Here is a 27,077-nt window from a genome sequence, read left to right on the forward strand (position 1 = left end):
ACAAAGTACGCTGTGAGCTCTATCAATTCCCAAGGAACTTAAAGTTTCCAAAGAGCTACATTGAAATGATTGAGGGCATGAAGGTGTGGTGATTTCATGTATCTGTCAAATCACTTGAGCCCTGCTTCTACACACCCCATTACTTGAGGCTGTAGGTATTGAAGCAGCTTGACTACCACTCCTGTATCTGCGCTTCACAATGTTCAGCTGCATCAATATTAGAATTGGGCTTTTCCAGAGAAGGAAAGATACATTCTCCACTCCCTTAAGCATCATTTCAAGGTGGTCTCTGCTGACAATACTGCAGCAGAGCAAAAGCCTCACCAAAGAATACTGTGTAGGAGTGTTATTAAAGTATATTATTGTTAAAATATGTTATTGCCCAAAGTGTCAGACTTCAAGGACAAAATAAAAAAGTTCCTGCCTCTACTGTGGTTGCTTTCAGTTGGTTTGTCCACTTTTCTTCCATGTGAAAGCTGAGTTATTGACCATGCCTTAGGATGTGGGACACAGTCATATGCAACCGTTATGCAACATCTCAGTGTAACTTTAAGTCTCTGAGAGAACCTCACTGTTAGTTTGCTTGTTTTTTCCCCTCCTATCCTAAGACCTTGTATCTCCTTTCTGTTGTCATTTACTCCCTCAGTGTTGGTATTCTTTCTTCACACTTGTGCACGTGCCATTCTGTTCAGGCATAAAGAAAACATAACTAGAAGGGGAGGGGTAAAGGTATAACTGTCAGCCAGAAGAAAGGCTGTTGACAAATGAAGTTTAACGTTGCCACATTGAAATGGATTGTCTCAAAAAAACCCATAGCAACAGAAAGCAACAACAACAACAAAAAACACCCAAACAACCAACAACTTAGTTCTTATTCATGACAATATCTCAGGGATGTCAAGCAAGCTGTTGAGTACCTCTGGGCATGTGCAAAGAGGTGAGTCCAACAGAAATCAGTGGAAAACCAAACTTGGGTGAAAATTCTCCACTGCTGGGAAACACTCAAATGCCAGCACTCTTTCCCCTACAACATAACCAAATCCACTCTGCTTTCTGTCCAAATAGCTGCTGAGAACAGGGAAAGAGCATAGCAAAAAAACCCCAACAAACAACCCAACCCAACCCAACCAACCAAACCAAACCAAACCAAACCAAAGTTATGTTTGTAAGAGAGATTTGTACACCTTCCAAATGAAAAGGCTGTGCTTAAATGTGTGCAGCAGTAACACTGACACAGATAATTTCATGTTCTTATTTTGCTATAGAGAGAGCACAAACCTCCTATGCAGCTGGCAGGGCAGCAATCAAGCTATTGCACAACTCAATATGTAGATCAGGCCTGAGGAAGTTCTGTTGGGATCCTCTTTGTACTCTGTTTTTCAAATGTGATAAACATCTGTTTTCCTAGATTAGGAAACTGATCAGAGGCATTATGTTGTGCTTCTATATAATTCTGAACACTGCACAATAATCACACAATAATTCTAGATACTTGACAATACTAGGTTTTAACAGCTCTTGATTGGCTGCCTAGAGACCATTTAAAGCTTATTCTCAAAGCTTTACTCCACTACTGTCTGACTTAGGTGATTTATTGTCATCATGGATCTGCTGATAGATTCACCTGTTATTCAAGTTTACTAATAGCTGTATTTGTTTATTTGTTAAACACAAAAGCTTGAGACAGGGCTGGTGTTGCTGTTCTGTGAGAACTTCCAAAGGCTGGGCTCTCTTAACACTGGATTCTGAGGAACCCACATCTCACAACTGGGCTTATCGAGTTTCTAGTAAGGTGCAAGTTCCACCCAAATTTTTTTCCCTACTCAGGATGTTTATAATCACTCCTTGAGGCTCTTTCCCTCTGTCAAATCAGATTGACCAACTGACCAGCAGATTAAAAAATTATTAAGGGTGGGGAGGAAAGACAGACACACACCCATACACAAAGGCTGTGAGCACTCCACCTTTGTACTCATATGGGCTTTGTTTCCTTAGGAATCCAGCTACTAAAAGAGGCAACAGCTGTGACAAGTAAATAAATCTAGCAAAAAGACTGATGATTTGCAAGCCTTTTGTTTTGGGGATTTTTAACACTCATTCCTTTTGGAAACATGTTAGAGGAACACATCAATATGCATGTGTAGGAGGGGAAAAAAAAAAAAAAAAGGATGAATAATCCAGCAAAGCAAGCAGCATTTTTGTAGGTCATTGCCATAAGTGTCCTCTGTGCTGCGAGATTAAATTTGAGAGTGTGCCCAAACATGTGATGTTTCCTATGAAGACTATGAACACTAAATCCCTAAGAGAGGAACTACTATTTTTACCAGGCCTGACAAAACATAGGATGCAAATAAACCCGGGTTCAGGAATTAGCAGTTCCCAAACCAGGTGATACTAGCAATTCACAGTCCCCTCAAACTTCCCTCTCTCTGCCTGTAGGCCAGGGACCTTTATTCATCTGCTGTGGCCACCCCTTCACCTGCGGCAGTAGCTGTATCTACTGCTTCTCAGATTTCTTTTCCATCAGGCGGCATCAGTATCAGATCTTTGTGGTGTAAAGTTAGTGTTTCCAGTTTCCAGGTCCTGCCTCACTGTCAGCATCCTCTCTGGTCTCCTTCACCTTGTACACCTCATAGCTGGTCCTGTGCTGCCGCCTCCCCGCTCGGCACTGGGGGGAGCAACATGACACAGGGTGCTGGCTACTCTGGGCTGTTACCGTATAATCATAGAATGTTTTGGGTTAGAAGGGACCTTTAAAGGTCATCAGCATCTGTTGACGCGCTCCTGTTCACCTTGATGTAAGGAAAGCACCACCGCTTCCTCTGCTCAGCCGATCGGGCGGGTGTTGGGGGAAAGACGCTGGCTGTCGGGGGGACAGCAGGCAAGTAACACCAAGGCTTCCCGGCCAACCGCAGCTCTGCCACCTACACCTATCTGACAGTACCGCCTCAGCACTACATCTCCCGTCGAGCCGCGGGCACGGGAGGCCCCATGGCGGGGTCGCAGACCCGCTGCCATCACGGTGTCGCCTGCTCGGAAGCACCGCACGGCTCTCAGCCCTACCCCAACTTTTCGCAGCAAAGCCAGATATCATCCATCGCTCCGCCATAGCTCCCCATCGTGCCTCCCAAGCCGCGGGCGACAGGCCGGCAGGCTCCGCCCGTGTGGCGTCTTGCCGTCAGGCATCTGTGCGGGCGCCCCGACCGCGCTGCCGGTGTGAGGACTGCGGGCGGCGTGGCGGGGACCTGGCGGCGCGCGGCTGAAAACGGGTTGCCGGGGGCGGCGGCCTGGCTCTGCTGTGGCACCGAGATGAGCGGCAAGGAAGGTGATAGTGGCGGCGCGCGTGTTCGAGTTCTCCCTTCCCTCTCACCCCGGCCTTACAGCAGATTAGAGCCGGCGGCCCACCAGTGAGTGGTGAGACCGCGGCCTCCTGAGACTTGGGGCCGCCTCCCCGCCGGAACAGGGCCGCCAGTCGCCAGCTGGCGCGCGGAACTATTGGCAGGCGCCTCTCAGGGCTGCGCGGCCGATGCGCCGCCTGCCGCCGGCCGAGGCCTCTGGCTGTGCGGGCCCCTCGGGGTCCGATTCAAATCCCTGAGCCGGCAGGAGGTGCAGGCGTGAGGAGCGCCTGGTGAAAGGAGTTGATGAAAGCGGAGGGAAGGCTCTGCAGCTAGGAGGGTGCGGAGATGTGAGGCTCTGCCGTGGACTGGTGATTTCCTTCAAGTGCTTCACCAAACTCTGGCATTACGCCGAGAGAGAGAGTTTGTCCAAAGGTGCCACTGCCTGCTCGCTTGGGCTTTACAGACAGATCTTATGGCGGTAGAAGCAGTTGCAACAACCAAAAGCAGTGTGTGTCAGCCCTGTAAAGCACAAGCGGTGGTAACTAACTTTCAGTAACACAGCAAGCACTTTGTGGTCTCTGTGTTGGTTTAACCTAGGTAGCTGCACAGACCTCTCTTCAGCTGGAAAGTAGGCTCTGCAACAAGGAAGCTGGATTTTTTTTGTGTGTGCGTTTTTTGTTGGTTGTTGTTAATTAAAGCCAATTTGCTGTAATTGCAGTCTGTGGCTTTCTGATAGTCAAGACTTTGGTTATCCAGTGGAACTTCTCTCTATTTCTCTCATCCCCCAACACTTTAGAATGGCCTGTTATTCTCCCGTAGGTCATGATGATGTTCCCTAATTTTGGAATGCTGCCGAGAGTTTAATTCTCTGCACAATTTCAGGGGTTATGCTTGTAATGTTTTCAACTACTACAGTGAAAACAGAACCCTGAACTCATGTCCTATTAGGAAAGAAGGAAAAAATGATTTTTTGGTTTCCTCCTTTAGAAAGTCACTACGCCCACTTCTGGTTTTGGTTTGGGATAATAAACAATTAAACGGAAACATTTTAAAATCCAGTGTTCGTCTGTGGCTTCTAAGTAGCTTCCTTTTGTTCTTTTAAGGAAACTGAGAGAACGCCACATATTAATAAATTAAAGTATGCTTGTATGTAAGAGTTTGCCAAATTTTGGTCTTGTTTAGGAACACAAAGAGTACAGCTATCACAAAGGAGGTAGGAAGAGAGGAGAAATGGTTAAATCATATATGACACAATGAGTCAGTTCTAGATGAAGGAAGGACAAAAGGAAGAAACTATACCAAGTGTAAATCACTACTAAAATGCAGTCTGAAAGAGATGAGTTCTGGGTGATGGTTTGAAAGGGGAGGCAGGTTGAAGGGATCAGCTATGTTGAGGTGAAAAGAGAAGAAAGTGGTTAATGGGCATAGTTTAAGGACCTTAAGATGCTATACTGCAGGAGCTAAACCTGTGCACCTACATAGTGGTAATCAATACTTAAGTTACACCTTGCTTTTTCTGATCACTGAAGAGCATTGACAGAATTAATTACAGTAATGAAGAACTTGTAGTTTCAATGACTCCTGACAAACTACTTAAAATATTTTTTAAAAAAAGGTGGTGGGGAAGGAGGGCCTAATCCAGTAGGCTCTTGCTCACACAAGGATTCCTATGCAGCCATTCACTTACAGAAAGAAATCATTAAAGGATGTGAAGACCTGACCAAGAGAAAAAACACCAAGGATTTAGGATCCTACCACATTCATCCACTGAAGTTGGTAGAATTTTTTTCTAATTTTCACTAGGAATGTGGTAGGAAAAGTAGCAAGCTAACATGATGTTGGTAAAACGGTTCATCCAATTACCTAATTCATACTTTAAAGTATGGCTACAGTTAGGAATGCTCTGAAGACAGCATTCTGATGGTGGTTATGATCTGGCAAAACTACTTCTAAATGTGGGATTCTTTTTTGTGTTTATCTTCTATTAATAGGATCTGGTGGGTTCAGAAAACGAAAGCATGACAATTTTCCACATGGTCAAAGGAGAGAGGAAAAGGAGAATGTTAATCCATCTTCAGCTTTGATGATGTCTTTTAAATGTAAGTAAACATTTCTGGTGTAGAAATTACTAGGAAATGACTAATGCTTAGTGATGGAATAAACCATCTTTTTCTGCGGGAGAAGCTTGAAACTTGTTGGACTCATGCCTCATACTTCAAGAGCTTAGTGTTTTGGGTTTTGTGGAATAAAGTCCTGGGAGCGGGATTTCAGACGCATAACTTGTACCCTTCATCCTGCCTGCTGTTCCAAATCCCTGTCCAGCTTGTGCTGAACCTGATGCTATGCACACTGTGTAAGTGTCCAACCAGGGAAAAGGTGACCAGGTCCCTTGATGGCAGAAAGCTATAAAATCTTCAGAGCTGTAATGCAAAATACAAGCCGTGGAGACAAAAGGAGGAGATAGCTACCTTTGGGGAGACGGAGAAGACTCTTAGCTGTTGACCTTAGTGCTGGTGCACAGATGACTAATACACTTTAATATAAATCTGGGTCTTTGTTTATACAGGCACTTAGTCAAAATAAGAGTTTAGCTAACTAGTATAGACCTGTAGATAGACAATTATTTCAATTTGAGTGTCTTTTAAAAAATAGCGTATATTTCAGTTTCTTTAAATAAGCAGGTGTAAACTTCCCTCATACCAAATTGTTTTTGTGTGATTTTGCACAAACCCAAATTTGAACTCCAGTAAATTTAATTGAAATTTCTCATTAGACAAGCCCTATCAAAGGAAATTTCAGCTTCAGAAATGAGAAGTCTTGATAGAAGAACAAGGGAGATGTGATATGGGGAAGTTTTTGTTTCTTGGTTTAAAATTTACCCCATCGCACCTATTTTTTATGAAGCTAAGGAGAGTGAAGAAGCAAGAGCTGGATGGCTGTTATAGTACCTCCAACTTCTCTTTTTTCACCGTTAGGCATATCAGTTTATCATAAGGTTGTCATTAATCCAAATTCAAAACAGCACTTGTTTCCCTCCTTTCTTATGAGATCCAATCAGCAGTATTTGGTTAATTTCAGAGAGGATGCAAGGGATGGGGTTTATTCATCTTTTCAAAGCTCTATTGTTTGTATTGCATTAGTGATTGTAAGCCCTGGACAGAGACACTGGTGGTCTTTGTCTCCGTGTCAGGCACAAGCATTAAGAAAAGTTGTGCTCCAGATGGCTTATAATTAAACAAGCTGTGTAAGCTGAGTGCCAGCGGTGCGTTATTCCTCTGTGTGTTGCCTAAATCTAAAAATTTAACGTATGAAATTAATTGGTTATACACATTTTGCCTTTTTTAATCTCTTTGGAAAAATGTCCTACTTGAGTTGACAGTTAGCTGTTGAAACCAAAAATTTATGAAAAATTAATGGGAAATTGTTTTCTGCAATAAGAATAAAAAACTTTTTATTTTTGTTTTTTGCTTAATACATTTTAATATGACAATTCTGTGATACAGAGAGTGGAGATTATCTTGGTTTGTAAGTTAAGGTTTATTAAGTGTGCTTTTTAAGGATTTAGTTTTGTACCACCAAAATCAAGAGTCTGAGTCTTTGCTTTCAGTGACAGGTTAAACATTAAAGCAGAATGTGTGGACATGACTGTATGGTCTTGATTTGTTAACCTAGAGAATATCCCAAGTTCTAATCCTTTGCAATTTTAGGCAACACTATGGAGGGTTTTCTCTAAAAGCCACAATTGTTCAGAAGAAATTTGGGGCATTGCTTATATTGTAGATCTTCAAAATAATGAATTTCCTGGTAGATGAAATTTGTAAATGGTTGTTGGAAATCTCATACATGACATCCTATGAAGTACCTCAAGTTCCTGTCACTGATCTGAGGGGAAATGGATTCTTGGTGATAATTCAGTGGTGGACTGTCAGAATCTGGAAGAGACATACCAATCTGACATGTGAAAGATTTAAAAGATGAGTAGGAGCATTTGTGAACTACAGTTTCAGAAGAAGATTGGGGAGAATGGAATAAAACAAGAGCAATGAAGTTTTTACCAAAGCAGTGAGTTATTTTTTGCAGCTTCATCTGAACTTTGCTTGCTAGCAAACTGCTGTGCTTTTCTAAAATATGCTCAGTTGTCAGACCCTTAAAAATGTAGTTTGTTGGTTTATTTTCACTTTACACCTCAGCTGGAACATAGGAAGTGTGTTAGATTTCTTAAAAGTATCTATGAGTGGTTTGAGTGGAATAATGGTCTATAAATTGTTAATGGTATCTGTGAAATATTCGTAATGTTTGACTGATAACTAGAAGCACATCCTCTTCTCTGTTGTAGTTAGAATTTACAGCAGTAAGTTAGAAATCTTATTTTAAGTAATTGATCTCACTTTGCTTTTGTACTTCTAGTTCCTAAGAATATTAAAATACTTGACTTTTGGACAAGTCTGGTTAGGATGTGAAATGCAACTTTTCATTTTACTACATGGTGAAGTTTTAACAGTATGTGCCTTAGTGAAATGCCTTTTTTGTTTGTTTGTTTTGGTTTAGAGACTGGCAAATTGTATTTACTAATGATTGTAGGTTTTTTTTGTGGTGGTTTTTTTTTTTTATCTTGCTGAATTTGGGTGAAATTTAGTCTGTTTCCCAAACAGCAGTATTGCAGAATAGATTTTAATAGTCAGAAAATGTATTTTACCTTGAAATTGTTTGGGCTGCCTTAAAGCATCATCAGGGTTGATGTATATGTAAGTCTGACTTATTAAACAGAAGTAGTGTTAGTGATGACTTTTGCAGCTCTGGGAGGTGGTGGGCAGTGATGACCTCTGCTGTGGCTGTGCTGCCCACCTTGGGAAAAGGGGCTGAGGTCGATAAGCAGTTGCTGCAGCACAGGCTCTCTGCTCTTCTGCTGTGCTGTGTACATGTGATAACCATGCTTGTTTCTGTGCAGCCTTTCAGCTGGAGCTTGACACCAGGCATGACAAATACGAACGGCTTGTGAAGCTCAGTCGTGATATAACTATTGAAAGCAAAAGAACAATATTTCTGCTCCACAGGTTTACCAGGTGAGCCATATCGAGCATGAAAATGTTCATGGAAACTTAGAAGCTGCATTTGGTGTTTTGTGTATTTGTGATTAATAGCAGCAATGTTCTGCTGAAAGGAATTTAATTAACTTCCCATAAACATCCTTTAGGGTGTATGTGAGCTAATGAATGCATGTGCCAATTAGAAAATTAAAAGATGCTGATTCAGGTTTCTCAGTTGGATTTATTGATGTATTAAACAAAATCAGAGTATTAGACTATAAAAGCAGCTGGATGGTTTCCACCTTTCCAGCTTTCAGCAAGCTGAGAGAGAAGAGCATGTACCCTTCATTCTGCTTGGTTGCTTCTGCAGTTACTTCAACATGTTTTTTCCCACTCCACCCAAGTCGTCAATACAAAGAGGAGGTTACCCAAGTTCTTTTTAATTCAGTACATACTGCAACCTAAGAGGTTTTTGTGTGAAATTCTGAGCTTCTACATGTTTTGTCTTAGGAGCTTTCCAAGCAACTTTTGGAAGTCACAGATAAACTAGAAGAATAACAGGAAAATTTGAAGCTTTGCATAGCCTGTTGTATATAATGTTTACTGTATGTGTCAAACATTGGTCTTATGTGTTACAGTTATAAAAGCTCTCTCTGTTAATTTTATTCTTAATCTAATTTATTTTTGGTTACCTATCAATGCATTTCAGATGTAGTAACTATGTATAGTTATTGTCGTACTAACAGTTATAAATAGGGTTGCCCTCTTTTTAACTTTGTCTTTTCCTGCAAAGAGGCACTGTGATTATTCTAGTAACCACTACAACCTTGACTCCCACTACAAGGAATAGGTAGCTGGGAACCGGTAGAGGAAAGTACAACAACAAAAAAAGTCCTTCTTTACTCTGAGCTTTAGATTCCTGTTTTGTAAGACATTCCTGTTTGTCAGAGTGGAAGCTTTCCATGCTCTATTTCCTTCTCCTTTGCTTTTCACTGTTAGTGTTTTTACTTTCAGAAATCTGTTTGCTTTTAAATGTTTTCTCGAGTTCAGTCTACCAGTAGTTCATTAAATAGACTGTAAACTAATATACCATACAGATGATTTGGGAACAATATTGTGGTTGAGAATTGGATATTTCAACTGTTCCTGAATAGCATAGCCCATAATTAATTCCTAAAAAAGAATTGATCATGCATTGTATTTTGCAATATATTGCAAAAGACTTTGTTTGTTTGTTTGTTTGTTTGTTTTGCTTGTAAATTTATCTTTTTGAGAGGTTGAAGAACTTCTGCCAATAATGCTAGTTTTCTGGAATACTTTTGTGAAGTCTTTGTATGTATTTCTCATTGTTCTTGCTTGAACAATAATTAACATTCTAGCCTGGAATAAACATCATGCTGCCAGAACTGTTTGACTGTTTGATTATTTTCATGGTAAAAATCTACAGAATTTCAGAATCTGCAGTAGGTGTCAATGAAAATTAAACTGTTTCTCATTCCAATATTAGTTTTGCTTTTTTGCTGAAACCATTTAAAATGTATTGGTCAGCAAAATGTGGTGTTTTTTTTTTTTTTTTAATTGTTTCCTTATGTTCTGAAAGCTGTTTTTTTCAGTTTCTGTTCTATGATTGCAGTGCTCCCAATGGGGAAGAAATACTAAATGAATCTGAAGTCAAGCTAGATGCTGTCCGACGGAAAATTAAGCAGGTTGCACAAGAGCTGTTTGGAGAAGACATGTATCAGTTCCACAGAGCTATATCTCCAGGTAAATTATTATAAAAAGGCAATGTGTGCTATTTTGCATCAAGCTCAGTTTCTCTTTATGCAGCAGTGCTTTCTCTTCATGCTGTGAATATGAGTTTGTCGCATTTCTATGGTTATCAGTCAGGACTTGGATTAATCTTTGTTGTTAGCAAAGTTAGCTCTGGTATTAGAGAGGCTATTGTCCTATAGTCATCTTATTACAGTTAAATATCTACATGGGGGACTACAACTGGAAAAATATGGACCCTAACCTAAACTGAAATGTGGGATAGTTCTAATGAATGTACTGGCTGGTCTTCTCTGAGAGGGGGATGTACAACACACTTATTTACCTCATGTGAAGGGTTACAATTTCTGGGAGGAAAGCAGGAAAAACTGTCTTGTGAAATGATCCCATTTGGAGTTGCAGTTAATGAACTAAACCCCTTAGATTAGAACTTTCTTTTTTTGAAAGACTGCGAATGTGCTTTTTATTTCTGTTATAAGCATTAAATCAGAGTTTATATCTTTTAATCGCATTGTTCTGCTCTTCTTTGTAATTAGCAGTATTTACTAACATCCTTGAGATACCAAGTCCCAGTGTTTTCATGACTCTTGCTGTAAAATCATATTTCTTTTCTGAATTTTAGACAGTCTTGCCTAAAATAGTTACGCCTTGTTTGTGGCAACACAAATGAAATATCTAACTATTGCTTTAACATCTTGGTCATGGCACAAAAGCATCTTGTGTTTGTCAGTCTTGTTTTAACCATTTTGGAGTCTTCTATAGAATTTCTTATTTGGGCATGAACAAGGGAGCTGAAGATTTGTGCTGAATGGTTTAGTTGTCTGCAAATGTCTGTAGGATTGATTTGATAAACTAGCTGCAAATACACCTCTGTAATTTGTAAGACAAACAGTGAACATACTAACTTGTACTTGCATCTTACACGGATTTAAGAGTAGGACAGCTCTTAAGTGAAAGCTCAGTTTGGTATTTCTGAAGCAAAAGGGGCTTGCCATGTTACTTTTCAGTGCCTCTAATTCAGTTCCACAGTCCTCTTACTTGTAGTCCACTGAGTTGTTCAAATTAGATGCAAGTAATTATTCTTAAAGAGTCAATCTGTGTACTTCTTGCTGCTGTTTATATCTTATTTCTATAATGAGGCAATGAAAAGAGATAATTAAAAATTGACACTATAGATGACCTCAAACTAAACAGTGCTAGTCCAGATATATCATGAGTATCTTGGCATGATGAAAATGTGTTTGAAGTTTAAGTACATCTTGTGAAAGACGAATATCCTTGCATTCAGTTTTATGAACCAAAATTTTTGAGATCTTCTCTAACACCTGAACTTCATAGTCCCATGTAAGTCATACAATGCTACCTATATAACAGCAGCATTTGAGGTCTGTTACCTCATTCATCCTTATGAGGCCTCGCGATGCAAGCTATCAGCTTTGCTATGTGAGCAAAATTGTTATGGGGTAACCCTGCATAGGATGCTTCACCTGAATTGTTCTGTTTTCTTGGTACCTGGCTTTGTGTGGGTAAATTCAAAGAATCATACCTACCTCTCTTTTTACAGGGAGGCAGATTGCCTGAGTTTAGCTTAAATTCATTGCAGACTTACAGGAGTGCACCTACGTAACAGACATATAAAAACTTACCCTGCAATAGTTTGTGCGTATCCCTGTCTTAGCAAAGCAAGTGAGCAAACCTGATGCTAGGTTTCTACTTCTAGATTCTCTCCTCTGAGTGAAAAAACAAATCAATTGCTGGGTTTTGTTTTAAAAAAAATGTATCTTTTTTCCAACTTGAAAAGTTAGCTTTTCAAATTTTCTTAATATGAAAGATACGTAAGCTTAAGATCGTCATAGCAACCTGAAAATAAAGAAATTAATGAAAAAATTTGTTCAGGTTTGCTTTGTGTATTTGGAAAATACCACAGTCAGCTACACTGGTTCTCCTGTGTAATCAGTTCCTGACTTACATAAAGATACCTGTTACTGTCAAAACAGACCTGAATAAACTCTTTAGAAAACAACTGAAAAGGTGCTATCGGAAACAATTCACATTTCTAGAACATTTCCCCTGTGTTTTAAATCTCAGCCTCTTAAAATGACTAGGATGTATTTGTCCATTGTAGAGCAGGCCAAATTGCTGTAGACCTCTAGCTGAGGAAGTTAGAGGTCTGCTGCATGTGTATGATGACTCAATCCATCCACAGCCACAAAGCTTTTATAATACAATGGGCTATTTCAGTTGGAAGGGATCTACAACAGTCGCCTAGTCTGACTACCTGACCAACGCAGGGCTGACTGAAAGCTAAAGTGTGTTGTTAAGATGATTATTCAAGCGCCTCTTAAACATGGGCAAGCCTGGGACGTCAACTGCCTCTCCTCTGGTGCAGATTTGAACCATTCCCATGCATCCTGTCACTGGATACCAAGGAAAAGAGCTCAACAACCACCCTCTTCTCTTCTCAGAAAGCTGTAGAGCAGTGAGGTTGCCCCTCAGCTTCCTTCTCTCCACATTTGAGAAGCCCAAAGTCCTTAGCTTGTCACAGAATCAGAGAATGGTAGGGGCCAAAAGGGACTTCTTGGGATCCCCTAATCCCAATCCCCCTGCTAAAGCAAGTTCATCTGGAGTAATGTGCACAGGAACATGCTGAGGTGGGTTTCAAAAATCTCCAGAAGGAGCCTCCACAATGTTTCTAGGTAGCCCGTTCTGGTGCTCCATCATCCTCAATGAAGTTTTTCCGTATGTTAGGAAAACAGATGGAACTTAATTGTGTTTTAGTTTGTGCCCATTGCCCCTTGCCATATAACTGGGCACCACTGAAAAGAGTGGCCCTGAAGTCTTGACTTCACAGGACATTCTTTCCATCCCTTGTTGCCCTTCTGGATGCATTCAAGGACCTTCACTTCCTTTTTAAATTGTGAGGCCTAGAACTGCACACAGTTGCATACACAACAGTATATGTATGGGACTTGGAGTGAGATTGCATGGGACTTGGAATGAGATTGTTATAGAATTGAAGGATTTTCTTCAGACAGCTTAAGCAAGCGAATCTTACTGACCTCTTTAGGTAAAAATAAAGGAGGGTGAAGAGGTATTAGTACACTGAATACTAAGGAGGAGGAGGAGAAGCAGACTGCTGTTCATCTTTCCAGCATTCAGGTGTGCAGTCTCTACAAAAAATGCCTAAACTTTGCTGTTCTGTGGATGGAACTGCTAGAACTGGGAATGGCTGTACCCTTTACCCTTTTTCCTCTCTTCAGGTGACATGTGTAAGTGGCAAATCTGTGGAAATCTCATTAGTTGTATAATATTGCCTGACCCTGAGATGTCCCTATTGTTTCTGTAATTGGGTATTTCTTGCCTCATTAAGAAGACATACAAAATCAAACTGAAATAAGCTGTGTGTCACCCACAGCATTTACTTAGATTCTAGCTCTTCTACATGGTGTTCCTCTGTGAGGGGACATTGTGTAAGTTGATCTCTATTGTGCATGTTTTGTAAGAGCAGGTGTTAGAATAAGCCTGTCACTGAGAAGACAGGGAATGCTTTTAGGCATTAAGTGTATGACAAGTATGAAATGCAAACTTGTTTAAACAGAGCTTTATTCTTACATTGTTCGTTAGATCATTGGGATGGGAAAATGAGGAACATGCAGGCTTAAAAACTTGTAGTGATCATACTGAACTTAGGATGGATCAAGAAGGTGTCAGATGTGAAGGTGCTTGATGTCAGGATTATGAAGCTGAGATAGAAAACATAGAGACATGAAGAATGAGAGGACTACCAGATGAAGAACAGCTGTGGGAGGGAATGCTTTATTTCCCTGCCTCTTACTGTTTATGAACACCTGTAATTGGGAGGGAAATAGTGATGAGATTTAAGAATGATGCTTCTACTTTTGTTTTTTAAATTTACTGTTCTTTAATTGTTGCTTTACTTTTTTTTCACAGTGGGAAAAGCTAGATGCCTTTTTGAAAATAAATATAGTTAGGAAAAGTGCTAGGTCTTTTGTCTTTATGTATTTACCAGAGCCATTAGTCTTGACCTTCCTTTCACCTAGTTTTCAATTCTGATTTTGTATCTTAAAGAGATTCTGGAGAACTAGTTAAAAAACTTTTTATGAACAAAACCATTGACATTAAACTGCATTTTTTTCCTTCAAAAATAATAAAGAAATGCCTATGTCCCATATCTCAAAAGCAGCATGTCCAATTAACCTCAAACTTCCTAAAAATATTCTCCTTTGTCTTGAAACCAAACATGAAACATCCTCCTGTTCCCCACCCTGCCTCCCACAGAAAGAGTAAAAGGTATCAAACCTGGACTTACAGTGGAAATCATGTAACAGGCTCAACTGGGCAGTCATAACTGTCTGCATAATAAAGCTGTCTAATACATATTTTATTCTGTATAATAACTGTTAGCCTATAAATAGAAAAGTGCTATCAGTATAATGCTTGGGAATATTGTTTGCCATTCGTAATTGTTAAATGCTTTTTTTGGGGTTACTCCAAGGAGTTGTTCTTTTGACTTGAAGATAAAACAATTCTGGCAGAGCACTAAAGGAGTTTCATGCTTTCCCTCATTAAGAATAGTGCTAATGGCACGCAGGAGGTTTCCCCAAAGGACACTTGCATGAGCTCAAACACTGAGTATAGCACTAATTGAACAACAACAAAAACTGATGACTAATTTCTACACGTTTCTTAACAGTACAGATTGTCCCAGGGGATGATTAAATAAGCAAACAAAGAGATACTGAAATAATGAAGTCTTTTTTTAAATGTAGAGCTCTTAATTTGTTATGTTAGAATGTTCTGCTTTGTTGATATTTTTAAAGCTTTACTATTTGTAGTATAGAATTCCTGCTCTTTTGCCCCACTTTGCACTGTATACCTTATATATCCTGTGAGGAAACGTGTACTATTTCTTTAAAATTGTTGTGCGACACTGGGCAAGAAAAGGGCTGAAGAAGATTGCATGGTGTTATGAAGGGGTGGAAGAATCTTTGCAGGATTTTATGTCTGCATGTTCAGGTATTTATATATACACATATAAAACTCTAATACTAAGGAAAATATCGATAGTATACAGGAAAGACTTGTATGAGTCTTAAAGACGAGAAAGAGGCTGCTATACAACATTTTAGCGTTTTTGGAATTATTCTAAGGATGTTCTAAATCCTCATAAATGCAAAACTTACGTAATGGAGAGGGAACGTAGCAGTTGTGTCATAGCTTGACATTGTGTGGGATTGAACCTTTCAACTTGATTCTCTAAAATGAAATTTCTAGCTATTTGAAGATTCACTTTTTTTTCCCCCCCTTAATAAAGATGTGTGAGAGAACTGGAAGGCTTTTGAGGTGGTTAAATATTTTCTGTAGGGCAGCTTAACTGAAAAACCTCTTGGATTACAGTTTTAACTACATGTTGATGTTTTTCAGAATGAGGTCATTAGATTCTTCTAAGCACAAGTGTGGTATTGTCTTCACAACTGACAGTTGTACATAAACCAAAATATGGAGTCCATAATTCTTCTGAGGCTTCTTCAGTAGTGTGGTGTAGAGTGATGATAGTAGCTGCAACTAGAGTATTGTTGATTGACCTTTCTGTTTGCTCTGTGTGCCTGTGCTAGCAGCAGTAGTACATGGAGTGGTGTGCTCAGAGAAGCTCATTAGCTCTTTATCATGTCTGCACTTGCTCTCAATGGGATTAGATGGTGAGGCTGTAAAATGTCAGCACCTTGTCAAAACTATTGCTCAGTGACTGTTGCTGCTGTGGGAAATTCTGTGTAAAAGTTCAGCATTGACGCAGTCTAACACATAATTTATCTTGTGCAGGCACTATTTGTGTTCTGAGAAAATGGTACAATGGAGCTTATTTCTGTCTTCTGCCTTTATGCCATTAAGAGTCACTTTAGGTGTGCAGTCATACAGCAACAAACTGTATTGCTGGATTAGACAAAGTTAGTTAAGCCTGTGTGATGAACAGGAAACACTCTAATGGTTCTAGAATACAGTTTTTAACAGCATTATGTAGGACCACCAGATATGATGCTGTAAGAAATGCTATTGAGATGACTGAGGTCTGTCCAAGGAAGTTCGATTTAGATTACTGATTATATGAGTAATACTGGGGGGTTTTGGGTATTGTATGAAGGATTTGGATTAGAGCACTGTAGTGGTGTTAGGTTGACAGTGGGACTCAATGATCTTGGAGGTCTTTTCCAGCCAAAATAAGTCTATGGAGATATTTCTGTGGTACCTGTTTGGTTTGATTCGTTGGTTTTGGTTATTACTCTTTTCCTTCTCACTCACAATATAAAAAGAATGTCTCACACTCGAACTGCACTAGCTACATTTGTATTTGTAGACACCTATGCATTCCTGAAAGAATGTCAAAGTAAAGAACTATACTGTGTATCAGGAACAGTAGAAGTAGGACATCTTTTATTCTTAAGGAAACTTTAAAGCCTGTAATAAAAGTAGATGATATATTTAAACGTATAATAAAAGGAGATGATGTATTTAATCTACCAGTTTGGTAATACAAAGGGAAAGCTTTTCACTGCCTGGGGAAGGTATCATGGATTGTAAATGTCCCACCCAGGAGAAGGCTTGAATAAACTTAAAACTTGAAAGGAAAGCTATCCGTGAAGGAAACATCCAGGTTTGTGCAAGATGGTGGGAAAACATAATAACACAGGAACAGGATGTCACTGAAGAATTTAGGTTAATCTCTTTGCTATTGTGGGTGAGAGGTAAAATGCCAGAATGGAAACAAAGTTTCCTGATTATACTGGAAAATTAACAGAATTTGCAATGAATTAGCTAATATTTATCAGAACTAAGTTTCTTAATTTCTTTGCTTCTGTTTTGTTACTTTCTCTGTTTCTCTGTTCTCATATCACCAAGCTTGGTGCCAAACAAACTTTATCAGACTAATTTTCTTCACTCTGCAAGTTGCTTATTTGAAACTCGATACCTTCAACTAGTTACATTGTTACTATGTTTTGATTTTCTGGTTCATGCCTTTTTTCCTGAATTTTTCCTGGCAAAGTGAAAAATCAGCCATTCACTTTTTACTTTCTGCTGCAGGGTTTGTACATCCATACACAAAAACTTAAAACAAACCTGGGAAAATGAATGAAAATTCAGACATGACCAAACAGAGCATTCACTATGAGCATTGATTATCAGCTGGTCCTGAATGCGCCACTGAGTTCAACATAAGCTGTGCATTCAGCAGGAGCCATTGAGGGGAGCATAAGTCTTTAAGAAAAGCTATATATGGTCTTTTGAAGATGTGTGCTATGGACTGAACCAAAAAAAGATTGTGCTTTCCTAGTTCTACCTTAAGACTTAAGTTTCCTAAATGACAATATGAAAGTAGTGATGTTGTCTTTTCAGTTTCATAGCTAGCAAACAGAGAACTTTTGCACTGACTCAGGAATCATTTTTTTTGACCTTGCAGCCTTTAACATCAGTCATTTGCAGACCAGAGCGCTCCAGCCTTTACAGGACCCAAGTGCAGGTGGAACAGAAGACTTAAAACCCCCAAAACCTATGGACCTTATTTATTTGTTTAAAATCACACAGGAGAATGTGCCATAGAGGAACTCCATTCCAGGAAACAATTAGCATAATGATTAGTTTCTTGGTGTGTAGTCATGTGATGAGAAATAGGAGTTGGTGAGTGGTGATGTACCTTTTTTTTTACCATCTCACTAGGTCTATATTTATGAAGATAAATGGCCTCCATTGTTGTTTCTGATATGCTAGTGTGTTGAGGCTGTTGTATTGAAATACCTATTATCAAGGCAATCAGAGGTAATCAAAGAGATCAGAAAGTCTGCTCTTCACAGGAGTAGTTAGTGTTTTTGGTTTTATTTTGTTTGCTTGCTTTTGTTTTAAGAACTAATGTAGAACACAGGCTGCTCTTCAGAATTACATTTTGGGGGAGAAATCAACAAAACCCCTTCAGAACAAAACATTTACAAAAGTAATCATGGTACATCCCTCAAGCCTTCAAATAGGAGCAAAATGGAATCTTGTGAACTTCTCGTCTATGATGAGATTGCAAAAAAAAATAGCATTTGTCATATGTATGTTTTTAATAACAATTGCAAAAAGGGTCAAATAAACCATTCTGTGCAATGAGAGATTAGAATATTAGCTTCAGGGCTTTTGTTCTTGTTTGGGGAATACTAGAACTCTCACAGGCACCTGTACCTATTAAAGATGGAACTTGATTTGTTTGTGTAGTTGTTGGAAAACCAGACTAATCTTGGGATTACCTTTTCCCTAAAGTTGGTGTGTATTCAACTTTAAACAAAGTAAAAACCATATTAACACTTAAGTATCTGAAATACATGGCTTCAACATGTGCAGCTAGAAGGAAACAGAACTTCTTGATTGTCATAGATATGTCAAGTAGCACTTGATTAATCAATGAAGCATTCAGGTCTTAATGTGAGAAATTTGCATCCATGTAATTATTGCTATAATAGTAAACTGGTTTGCACAAAGCACTTCTAGATATAATATGTGATCTTTATTTACATTTCATTAATAATGAGTTCAAGTTTATTGAAAATATTTTTTTCTGACAACTATTCATATCTGGGTTTGTACTGATTACTAAACTAATTTTAAAACCAGATCGATAAAATTGAGCAGTTTGTTTATGTGGACTTGATCAAAAGAAGGATCAATGAAGGAATAGAACCTGACACAAGGCCAGGTTGAATGAGGCCTTGAGCAACTTGCTTTAGTAGGTGATGTTCCTGCTCCTGGCAGAGAGATGAGAACTAGATGATCTTTAAGGTCCTTCCAACCCAAACCATTATATGATTCTATGACTTAGCTTTGGTTTTCCTCCTCTCCAGTTTCCTTCAAAATTCAGACTACTTGTAGCCCTGCCATAATGACTCAGCTTTTGAAGCATTATGCAGCAAATAGAAACAGCTGGGGTTTTCTTTCCCCCAAATTTGTAACCTTTTATGGATATTTGTTCTAGTGCTTTTATTTGTATTTGTTTGTTAATCCCATTTTAGAAAATCCACTCCTGAGTGGAATTATTCTTTAATGCTGTTTTCACAACAGGATGTCCAGAGCATATCTGTCTCTGAAGATGGCTGGCTTTATGTTCTTTCAGTGTACTGTTATAAAATGAACCTTTGACTTCATGTTCACAATCAACAAAGCAATTGGACTGCTTCACAGCCTCAGTTTTAGTACTTCTTTTTATCATTTGTGGGTGGAACTAGACCTGTTAACCTGAGGCATCATTGCCAAGTCTGGAGAGAACTTCATTGGAAAAGTCGGAGGTGTGATTTGTCAGTTTCATCTTATAGGATGCGACTCTGAAGCAAAATCATTTAATGAGTGTATTAATACTTTTAAATTTATTGCTCATACTTGTTTTGGTTGATGCAACTGGGTAATTTGCTTATTTCACCATCCTTCTCTTCATTGAACAATCTGCTTGTAGAAATGAGTTAATTCTAGCATCCTCTTCATATTCTTCAGACCTTAGTAATGTGGGCTCTCCAGTTTAACTTTGGGGTTTCTCTGTTTGAGATTTCCACAAGAATATGACTTCTTTTCTCCCCCTGGGTTGTAGGGGGGGTTTATGAGTTTTAGGGTTTTGATTTGATTTTTAATTTGTTTTTCAATAAGAATGCCACTTGCCAGCGTAAATATGATGATAAGGTGAAGCTGTGGCTGTGCTGTTTTGATGTTTGTAATGAATTTGCAAGGGGGCAGTTTCTCATGACTCACCCTATAAATAATGTGCCCCACCCTTCTTATAGTGATCCTGGAAGAAACTTCTTTTGTGTATTTCCCTATTGTCCTTGTAGTGGCTGTCATTAGTCTGTGATTCTTGCAGAGTGGTTTAAGGGAGAAGCTAGATAAGAGAACACACTGTTATCTGCTTTGTGAAGAAAAAGAGGAAAGAGGACAAAAGGAGAGAAAAAAATATAAGTTTGAGAAGAAATAAGGAGAGACGATGTGTACTCAGGAAGATGGCAGGTAGCATTGGCATTGCTAACCATAACAACTGAGAAATGTGAAATCCATTTGAACTCAAATTTTAGCTGTTGAACAGATATTTAAAGGAGGAAATGAAGTAAACAAAATTTTAGGAGGAAACTTTTACCTCTCCTTTGATCTGTCATTTGGTGTTAAAATTTTCATGCACGCGTGTACATCTTGGATGAATTAGGTTCTTTTTACCCTAACCTGGAATTTGTATTCTTGACTCATTTTTCAAGGAGAACTAACTTTTGCTACCCATCATGCATTCCTTTAGTGCTCCAATGACTTGTGGTTTTTTTTTAAGAAAACAGATTTATTGCTAAGTTTCTCAGAGAAACTGCATAGCACTTCATTCTCAGATACCGTGTATGTAGGTAGGGATAAAGGTCTCGAACATCAGCTGGTAGAGCTAGCAGTAGCGCACAAGCTTTCAGGCACAAAATCTTCTTCATATATAATATGTGCTCAGAAGATATCTCAGTGGAGCTTTCTAGTTCTTATGCAGAAAATAAATTTCAAAATAGAGAAAGAAACTCTTAGGTCACTGTGTCACTAGTACAAATTATTTATATAGATTAAATAAAATACCAGAATACTCAACTATTTTGTTACCTTACATCTGTAATTTTAAAATATGCTGGTAGAAAGAATACAGGGATTTTAACTGGGATTTTTGGTCCCTGTACTAGAGGAGAAAAAAATTTACATAAGAGGCCGTCATACAAACTATTCCATTACTGGCAGCTCAATCCATAAATAAGGCAATTTTGGAATAAATCCAAAACAAGAGCATAAGGGGAAAGGTATTGTTGGATGGTGTATTGAAATGAGATGGAGTTTTTCACCTTGGGGATTATTTGCTGAAAATAGCGGATGTCCTACCATTAAGCTAAAACATAACATTTAAACATCCTTCTACCTGCACATGGAAACACCTTATTTCAAGGTCTTGGGTCACTGAAGTGTCATATTGTAGCCATTTCTGGAACGACTTTACAAAGAAAAAAATGGAAGTCAAATATGAGTACTTCTTTCAAAGTTGTTGCTACCAGGGTTGGTTACCGGTCTAGTTGTAATAATAACAACTTTAAATGAAAATTTTTAAGGCGTACTTGTAAGTGGGAAACAGATTCCCTCATTGTGAAAAGGTGACAGTAAATGACTAAGCAGGGTGAGTGCAACATTCTCATTGTGGTGTTAAAACAGGAGTAAGGAAAAAAATAGAACATGTCAGCCAGGGTAGACTGGTGAGAGGAAGCAAAAATGTCTGTGTGTATACTTACCACAAAAATATGCCTATATAAAAGAAATACATAAAAATAAATTAACAGGGGAGCCAAAAACTTATTCTGAAAAAGGACTAAATGTGTGTGGAGGAGTAGAAAAGTCGAGTGAGCTGAAACTGAAAGTTATGATTGATTGGGGAAACTGTTCACCAAAATGTTTGAGAGCTGATTTAATCTCTCTCAGAACTTGGGGAAAATGCCACGTTGGTTTTCATATGTAACAGTCTTCTCCACGGACAGCAGAGAGAGATTCTCAAAGGTGTTATCATGTTGATTGCTGCTATATCTGGTAGCTTACAGCTTCCCCACAGAAAAAGCCAAAATTTTGTAATGGCTCATTGGTCATATTTTATCAGAGGGCAAGTCAGGAAAAGAATGGGTGATGAAATCTAACTCTCTGCAACTTCTGAAGATCTTAAAGATCCTGGGCAGCTTTTAACTAGTGTTCTTCTATTGCTTGTGCCCAGAATGCTTTACAAAGTTCAATTGATTTTACATTATTTCATTTAATTTTCCTTGCAGCTCCCTCCCTGTGTTCTGATTTGTGAACAGCAGTGCTGAGTGTGGCTCTGGTTGCTGGATGTTTATTCTGCTTTTCCCATTGCTGCTGTACAGAAGCATAAAGTGTGCAGGCTGAGTTGCCATTCTGAATTGCCTCCACTCACCTTGCAAACACATATTTAAAAGGAAAAAATGCAGGTCACTGATCATGCTTTTGTGATTGCAATGTGGAAGGTTTTCTGCAGCTGAATTTTCCCTTGAAGTTACCTTTAGTTGTTTTGGGGTTATTTCCACCCTCATCTGTTAGTCAAATCTGTGTTCTCTTCTTTTTGATGTAGACTTTTTTCTTTGATGCAGATGAAGTCTAAATTTGTTGCTTCCTTCATAAGCTTAGGTCCTGACTCTTCAGGGATTAGTTGAGGATTGTAAGATTATTCTAATGGAATCAGGAGTCTATTACTGGTCCCCTTGTGTACCTCCACATTTTCTCACTAGGCACTGGTAAAACTGTTTTCTAATTGTGACCCTCTTGCAGTATGATATGGTAGTGTCACCACTTTCTTGAAGTGGCACCATCCCTTTAAAATGGCTGAGAATGACTCTGCTGGAGCCATCTCTGTCACGTTTCAGTCTGTTCCTTTAATGTTCTCCTCTGCGTGTCTCTGTCCATAGATCAGATATACATGTGCATTGATTTTGTCTTCAAAATGTTTTTTAGCTTAACCCAACTGTGGCTGTTCCAGGTTGTATTTTTTTTTTTCCACCAACAATGCCAACTTCAGCTTTCTGCTTATGAACTTTTCCCACATGCTTTCCCCAAATCTGCTCACTGCACATGAGGGAAAACTGACAGAACCTGTGAAAATGCTGTCTGAACACTGAAGCCCTTTTTTAGATCTCACCTATGCTAAAAGGCACACAGAAAGCACCATCTGTTAAGTAGGCAGCGAGAGGTAATTGTGGGAGATGGCTGCAGATGGCAAACAAATCCGGTACAAACTACATTTGTTAATCTTGCCAACACACCAACTCCTTTTGCCCCCCTGCATGCCTTTTTAGAATATAAGCTCTATTGGAGAGAGCTGTTTATTTTTGTTTTTTTGTTGTTGGTTGGGTGGGGTTTTTTTTGTTTTGTTTTGTTTTTGTCTGAAGAGGTTTGTAACAACAGATGCTTTGTCCTGAACATGAATTTCACCTCACCTGCATATTTTAAGAAGCCTGTTTGCTAGTCTCCAAAAAGTGGAGAAGTGGGAAATTTGGTTTTAAAAAAGTGTGTTGCTAGTGAGATTAAACAAAGGAGGTATATTTGTAAGTGAGCTGCCCTCCTTTGATTTATCTGCAGTTTTTTTCTCTGCATTGTGTCTCGTGTCTTTGTGAACTCGTGGAATAGTCTCCTGCGCTCTCCATCTCACAAATGCTTTATTTAAAAAGTTTGGGTTGGAAGGGACCTTTAAAAGCTCATCTAGTCCAACCTTCACGCAGTGAGCAGGGACATCTTTAACTAGATCAGGTTGCTCAGAGCCCCATCCAACCTGACCTTGAATGTTTCTGGGATAGGGCATCTACTGCCTCTCTGGGCGACCTGTGCCAGTGTCTCATCACCCTTATTAAAAAGTGTTTCCTGTATATCTAGTCTAAATCTTCCCTCTTTTGATTTAAAACCATTACCCCTTGTCCTATCAGAATAAGCCCTGCAAAAAATATTGTCCCCATCTTTCTATAGACCCCCTTTAAGTACTGACAGGCTTGCAGTAAGCTTTCCTGGGCTGAACAACCCCAACTCCAGCCCTCTGGTAATTTTTGTAGCTCTCCTCTGGATCTGCTCTAACAGGTCCATGTCTTTTTTGTTCTGAGATATACAGAGCTAGACACAGTAGAAGGGAAGATTAACCTCCCGTGGCCTACTGGCCACACTCCTTTTGATGCAATCGAGGACATGATTTGCCTTCTGGGCTGCAAGCACACATTGCTGGCTCATGTCCAGTTTTTCAGCCACCAGTACCCCCCAGGTCTGTTTCCATAGGGCTGCTCTCAATCCCTCAGCCTGGATTGATACTGGGTGTTGTTCTGACCCAGGTGCACTTGACCTTGTTTAATCCCATGAGGTTCACACAGGCCCACTTCTTGAGCTTCCCTAGATCCCTGTGGATAGTGTCCTGTGTCCTGTCCCTTAGATGTTAACTGTCTGCTTGATGTTGTCTGCAAAATTTCTGAGGATGTGCTTGGTCCCACTGTCTTATGTCACTGATGAAGGTACTAAACAGTACAGACCCCTGAGGGTCATTATGGGGAGCTGCTGTTTATGAGGGGAATGTAGAATGGTTTGGGTGCAAAGTGACCTCCAAAGGTCATTTCGTCCAACTGCCTTGCTGTGAGCTGGGACATCCTCCACTAGATCAGGTTGCTCAGAGCCTTGTTGATCCTGACATTGAATATCTCCAGGAATGGGCCTCAACGACTTCCCTAGGCACCTGGTCCCAGTGTTCCACCACCCTCATGGTAAATAACTTGTTCTTAACATCCAATCTAAATCTACTCTTCTCTAATTTCAAACCATTTCAAACCATTGCCCCATAGCCTATCACTACAGGCCTTTGTAAGCAGTCCCTCTCCAGCTTTCTTGTAGGCCCTCTTCAGGTACTGGAAGGCTGCTATTAGGTCTCACCAGAGCTCTCTCTTCTCCAGGCAGAACATGATGCTTTATACTGAAATTACAGAAGGTTTTGAATGAAAAATGCAGTTGGAGTGAAAACTTATCTGCTGTGTTCTTGGTCTGTTTTTCATACTTCAGAAGTGCACTGTGTTGGATATGTGTCAATGTTATTTCTGGATTAGATTAATTTTCACTTCTTGCTTGTAACCTTAAAATAGTCTCACTTTAAACATTTCTGAAAAATAAATTTTGAGGATGGATCATTGCTGGAAAATTTGAATCATCTTAACTTTTTTTTTATATATATACTTTTGCAGGACTTCAAGAATATGTTGAGGCAGTCTCATTTCAGTATTTTATCAAAACACGATCTTTGATTAGTGTTGAAGAGATCAATAAACAACTAATATTTACAGCAGAAGACAGAGAAGAAACAACAAACATGGTAAAAGTTTTTCTTTCATTATATGACAAACATCTTTCAGGGATGGAAATGCAATGAGTAGGCTTAGTCACATTTTTGGCATCTGATTAAATAAGGCCGGTTAGTGGAATGGGATTAGATACACACTTGTTTAAAATGTGCTTTTTATTCTGACAAGTAGTAAACTAAACCTGTGGGATGCAAGTTTATAAATTTCACATCCTTTTTATTCAGAGCAAACTGAGCTCTTTCTCGTAGTGGGGAAGATTCAGGATAGTGAAATACTAGCAGACAAATGTGGAGGAGTGATTTCTAATGGCCTCTTGGTTGGTAGTGATATAGCAAAAGTTGGGGAATGCAAATTAATCCAAGGCAAGATAAAACTCATGAATGAAATCTTACTGCTGGTACTGAGCTAGTCATAGGAGGTGCTGTAGTCAGGTTCTGTTAAAATGCAGCTGCATGTGTCTTAGCTTGGTCATTTATAACTTTCCTGGAGTTGTTCTTAATGCTTCCCCTAAGAGGACAAGCTTGTACCTTAGCCTTAACATTGTATCAGCTATTTCTTGAGTTGTCCATACTCCTACCCTGCCTTAAATAGAACTTTTTACATAGGGACAAACTGCTGCCACTGACCACAAACTGGGTGCAGTTTGACTGGTGGCAGGGAACAAAAGGGGATTTTGTTGTAGTGCATAGAAATGCACAGGTAGTGTACAGCAGTGCACAGCACTACTGATTTGTGAGCCTGCTTCTGTTGAAGAGATTCTGCTATAAAGCACTTCTTATTTAATCTTCATTCTCTTGGTAAGATATACGCAAAGAAACCAAGATTTTAGCTGAAGTTTATTTGTTCTTACCAGAGGTAAACCCATTGTGGCACACTTGCTTTGACAAATTGAAGTTGTTAACCCCTACTTACACACCACTTACCTGATATATGAATTTGGGTGGATGGCCTGTTATGGGAACAAGGGAACAGAAATAAACCTGTGTTATCTCTCACATTACCAATATTTTGCCAATTAAATGACTAGAGACTTGGATATAGGGACAGACTTGTAACTTTGTGATGAGTTTTCTTCATGAAGTATTTTTTTATACTATTTTAAGAAGTACAGTTGATGCAAAGTGGATCTGAGAGAACTGTACCTATCAACTTGTAGAAAATACGTCTTGAAAGTCAAGATACTGTTACAGGATTTTATTTGTTTTCATAATGCAGTTGCTTTTTCATTCGATTGCCTTAGTAGTATTGGACTGACAGTTTAGGAAAAGTTTAAGTCTGTTAGCCTGAGCTCCATCAGCCAAAATAACTCAAAGCAACTGCAAATAAATACTGGTACAAAGACCTGATAATTCTGTTTGCAAATAGAGATAGTAGAAGCAAGGCATATTTATGATGCTTGCTAGAATGGAAATTGCATCTCAAGTGGAAATGATGCTTTCGTACGTTTCAGTGTGCTGGGAAGACATCAGTACTTCTGAACTCAGACTGTGTGGAAGTGCCATGCAACTTAATTTTCCAGAATGTTTTTAATTACCAGCTATGTTAGATGTTGGTGTGTATTTGAAACATTGCAGACTGCTTTTTCCGAGTTCTCTGTACTGGACTTTGTTCTGTTCTGTCCTCAGAGCTCCAGTTCCCATGATAAACAACCACAGACGTGGAGCCTGAAGGTCACACCTGTAGATTACCTGCTGGGAGTGGCTGATCTAACTGGAGAGCTGATGCGGCTGTGCATCAGCAGCGTTGGGAACGGTGACATAGACACGCCTTTTGAACTGAGCCACTTCCTGCGTCAGATTTATGACGGTTTTACTTTCATTGGCAACACTGGACCTTACGAAGTATCTAAGAAGCTCTATACCTTGAAACAGAGTCTGGCAAAAGTAGAGAATGCCTGCTACACGTTAAAAGTACGGGGATCTGAAATCCCGAAACACATGCTGGCTGATGTGTTCTCCTCCAAAACAGAATTGATTGACCAAGAGGAGAGTCTTTCTTAAATCAGGGAGACTGTTGCAACTCAGAAG

The 27,077-nt window shown here is 39.3% G+C and overlaps 1 protein-coding gene across 1 annotated transcript; it reads left to right on the forward strand.

Annotated features, from left to right (window-relative positions):
* Positions 1-3,309: 3,309 nt before the first annotated feature.
* On the forward strand, positions 3,310-27,077 carry TSNAX (translin associated factor X). Its single transcript, XM_054398690.1, has 6 exons — positions 3,310-3,325; positions 5,330-5,437; positions 8,287-8,401; positions 9,999-10,129; positions 24,934-25,061; positions 26,676-27,077. Exons 1-6 carry the CDS (start codon positions 3,310-3,312, stop codon positions 27,048-27,050), a joined length of 873 nt encoding a protein of 290 aa, XP_054254665.1. The 3' UTR covers positions 27,051-27,077.

Source organism: Indicator indicator, chromosome 2 (assembly GCF_027791375.1).
Source record: "Indicator indicator isolate 239-I01 chromosome 2, UM_Iind_1.1, whole genome shotgun sequence".
In the NCBI taxonomy this organism is placed as follows: Eukaryota; Metazoa; Chordata; class Aves; order Piciformes; family Indicatoridae; genus Indicator; species Indicator indicator.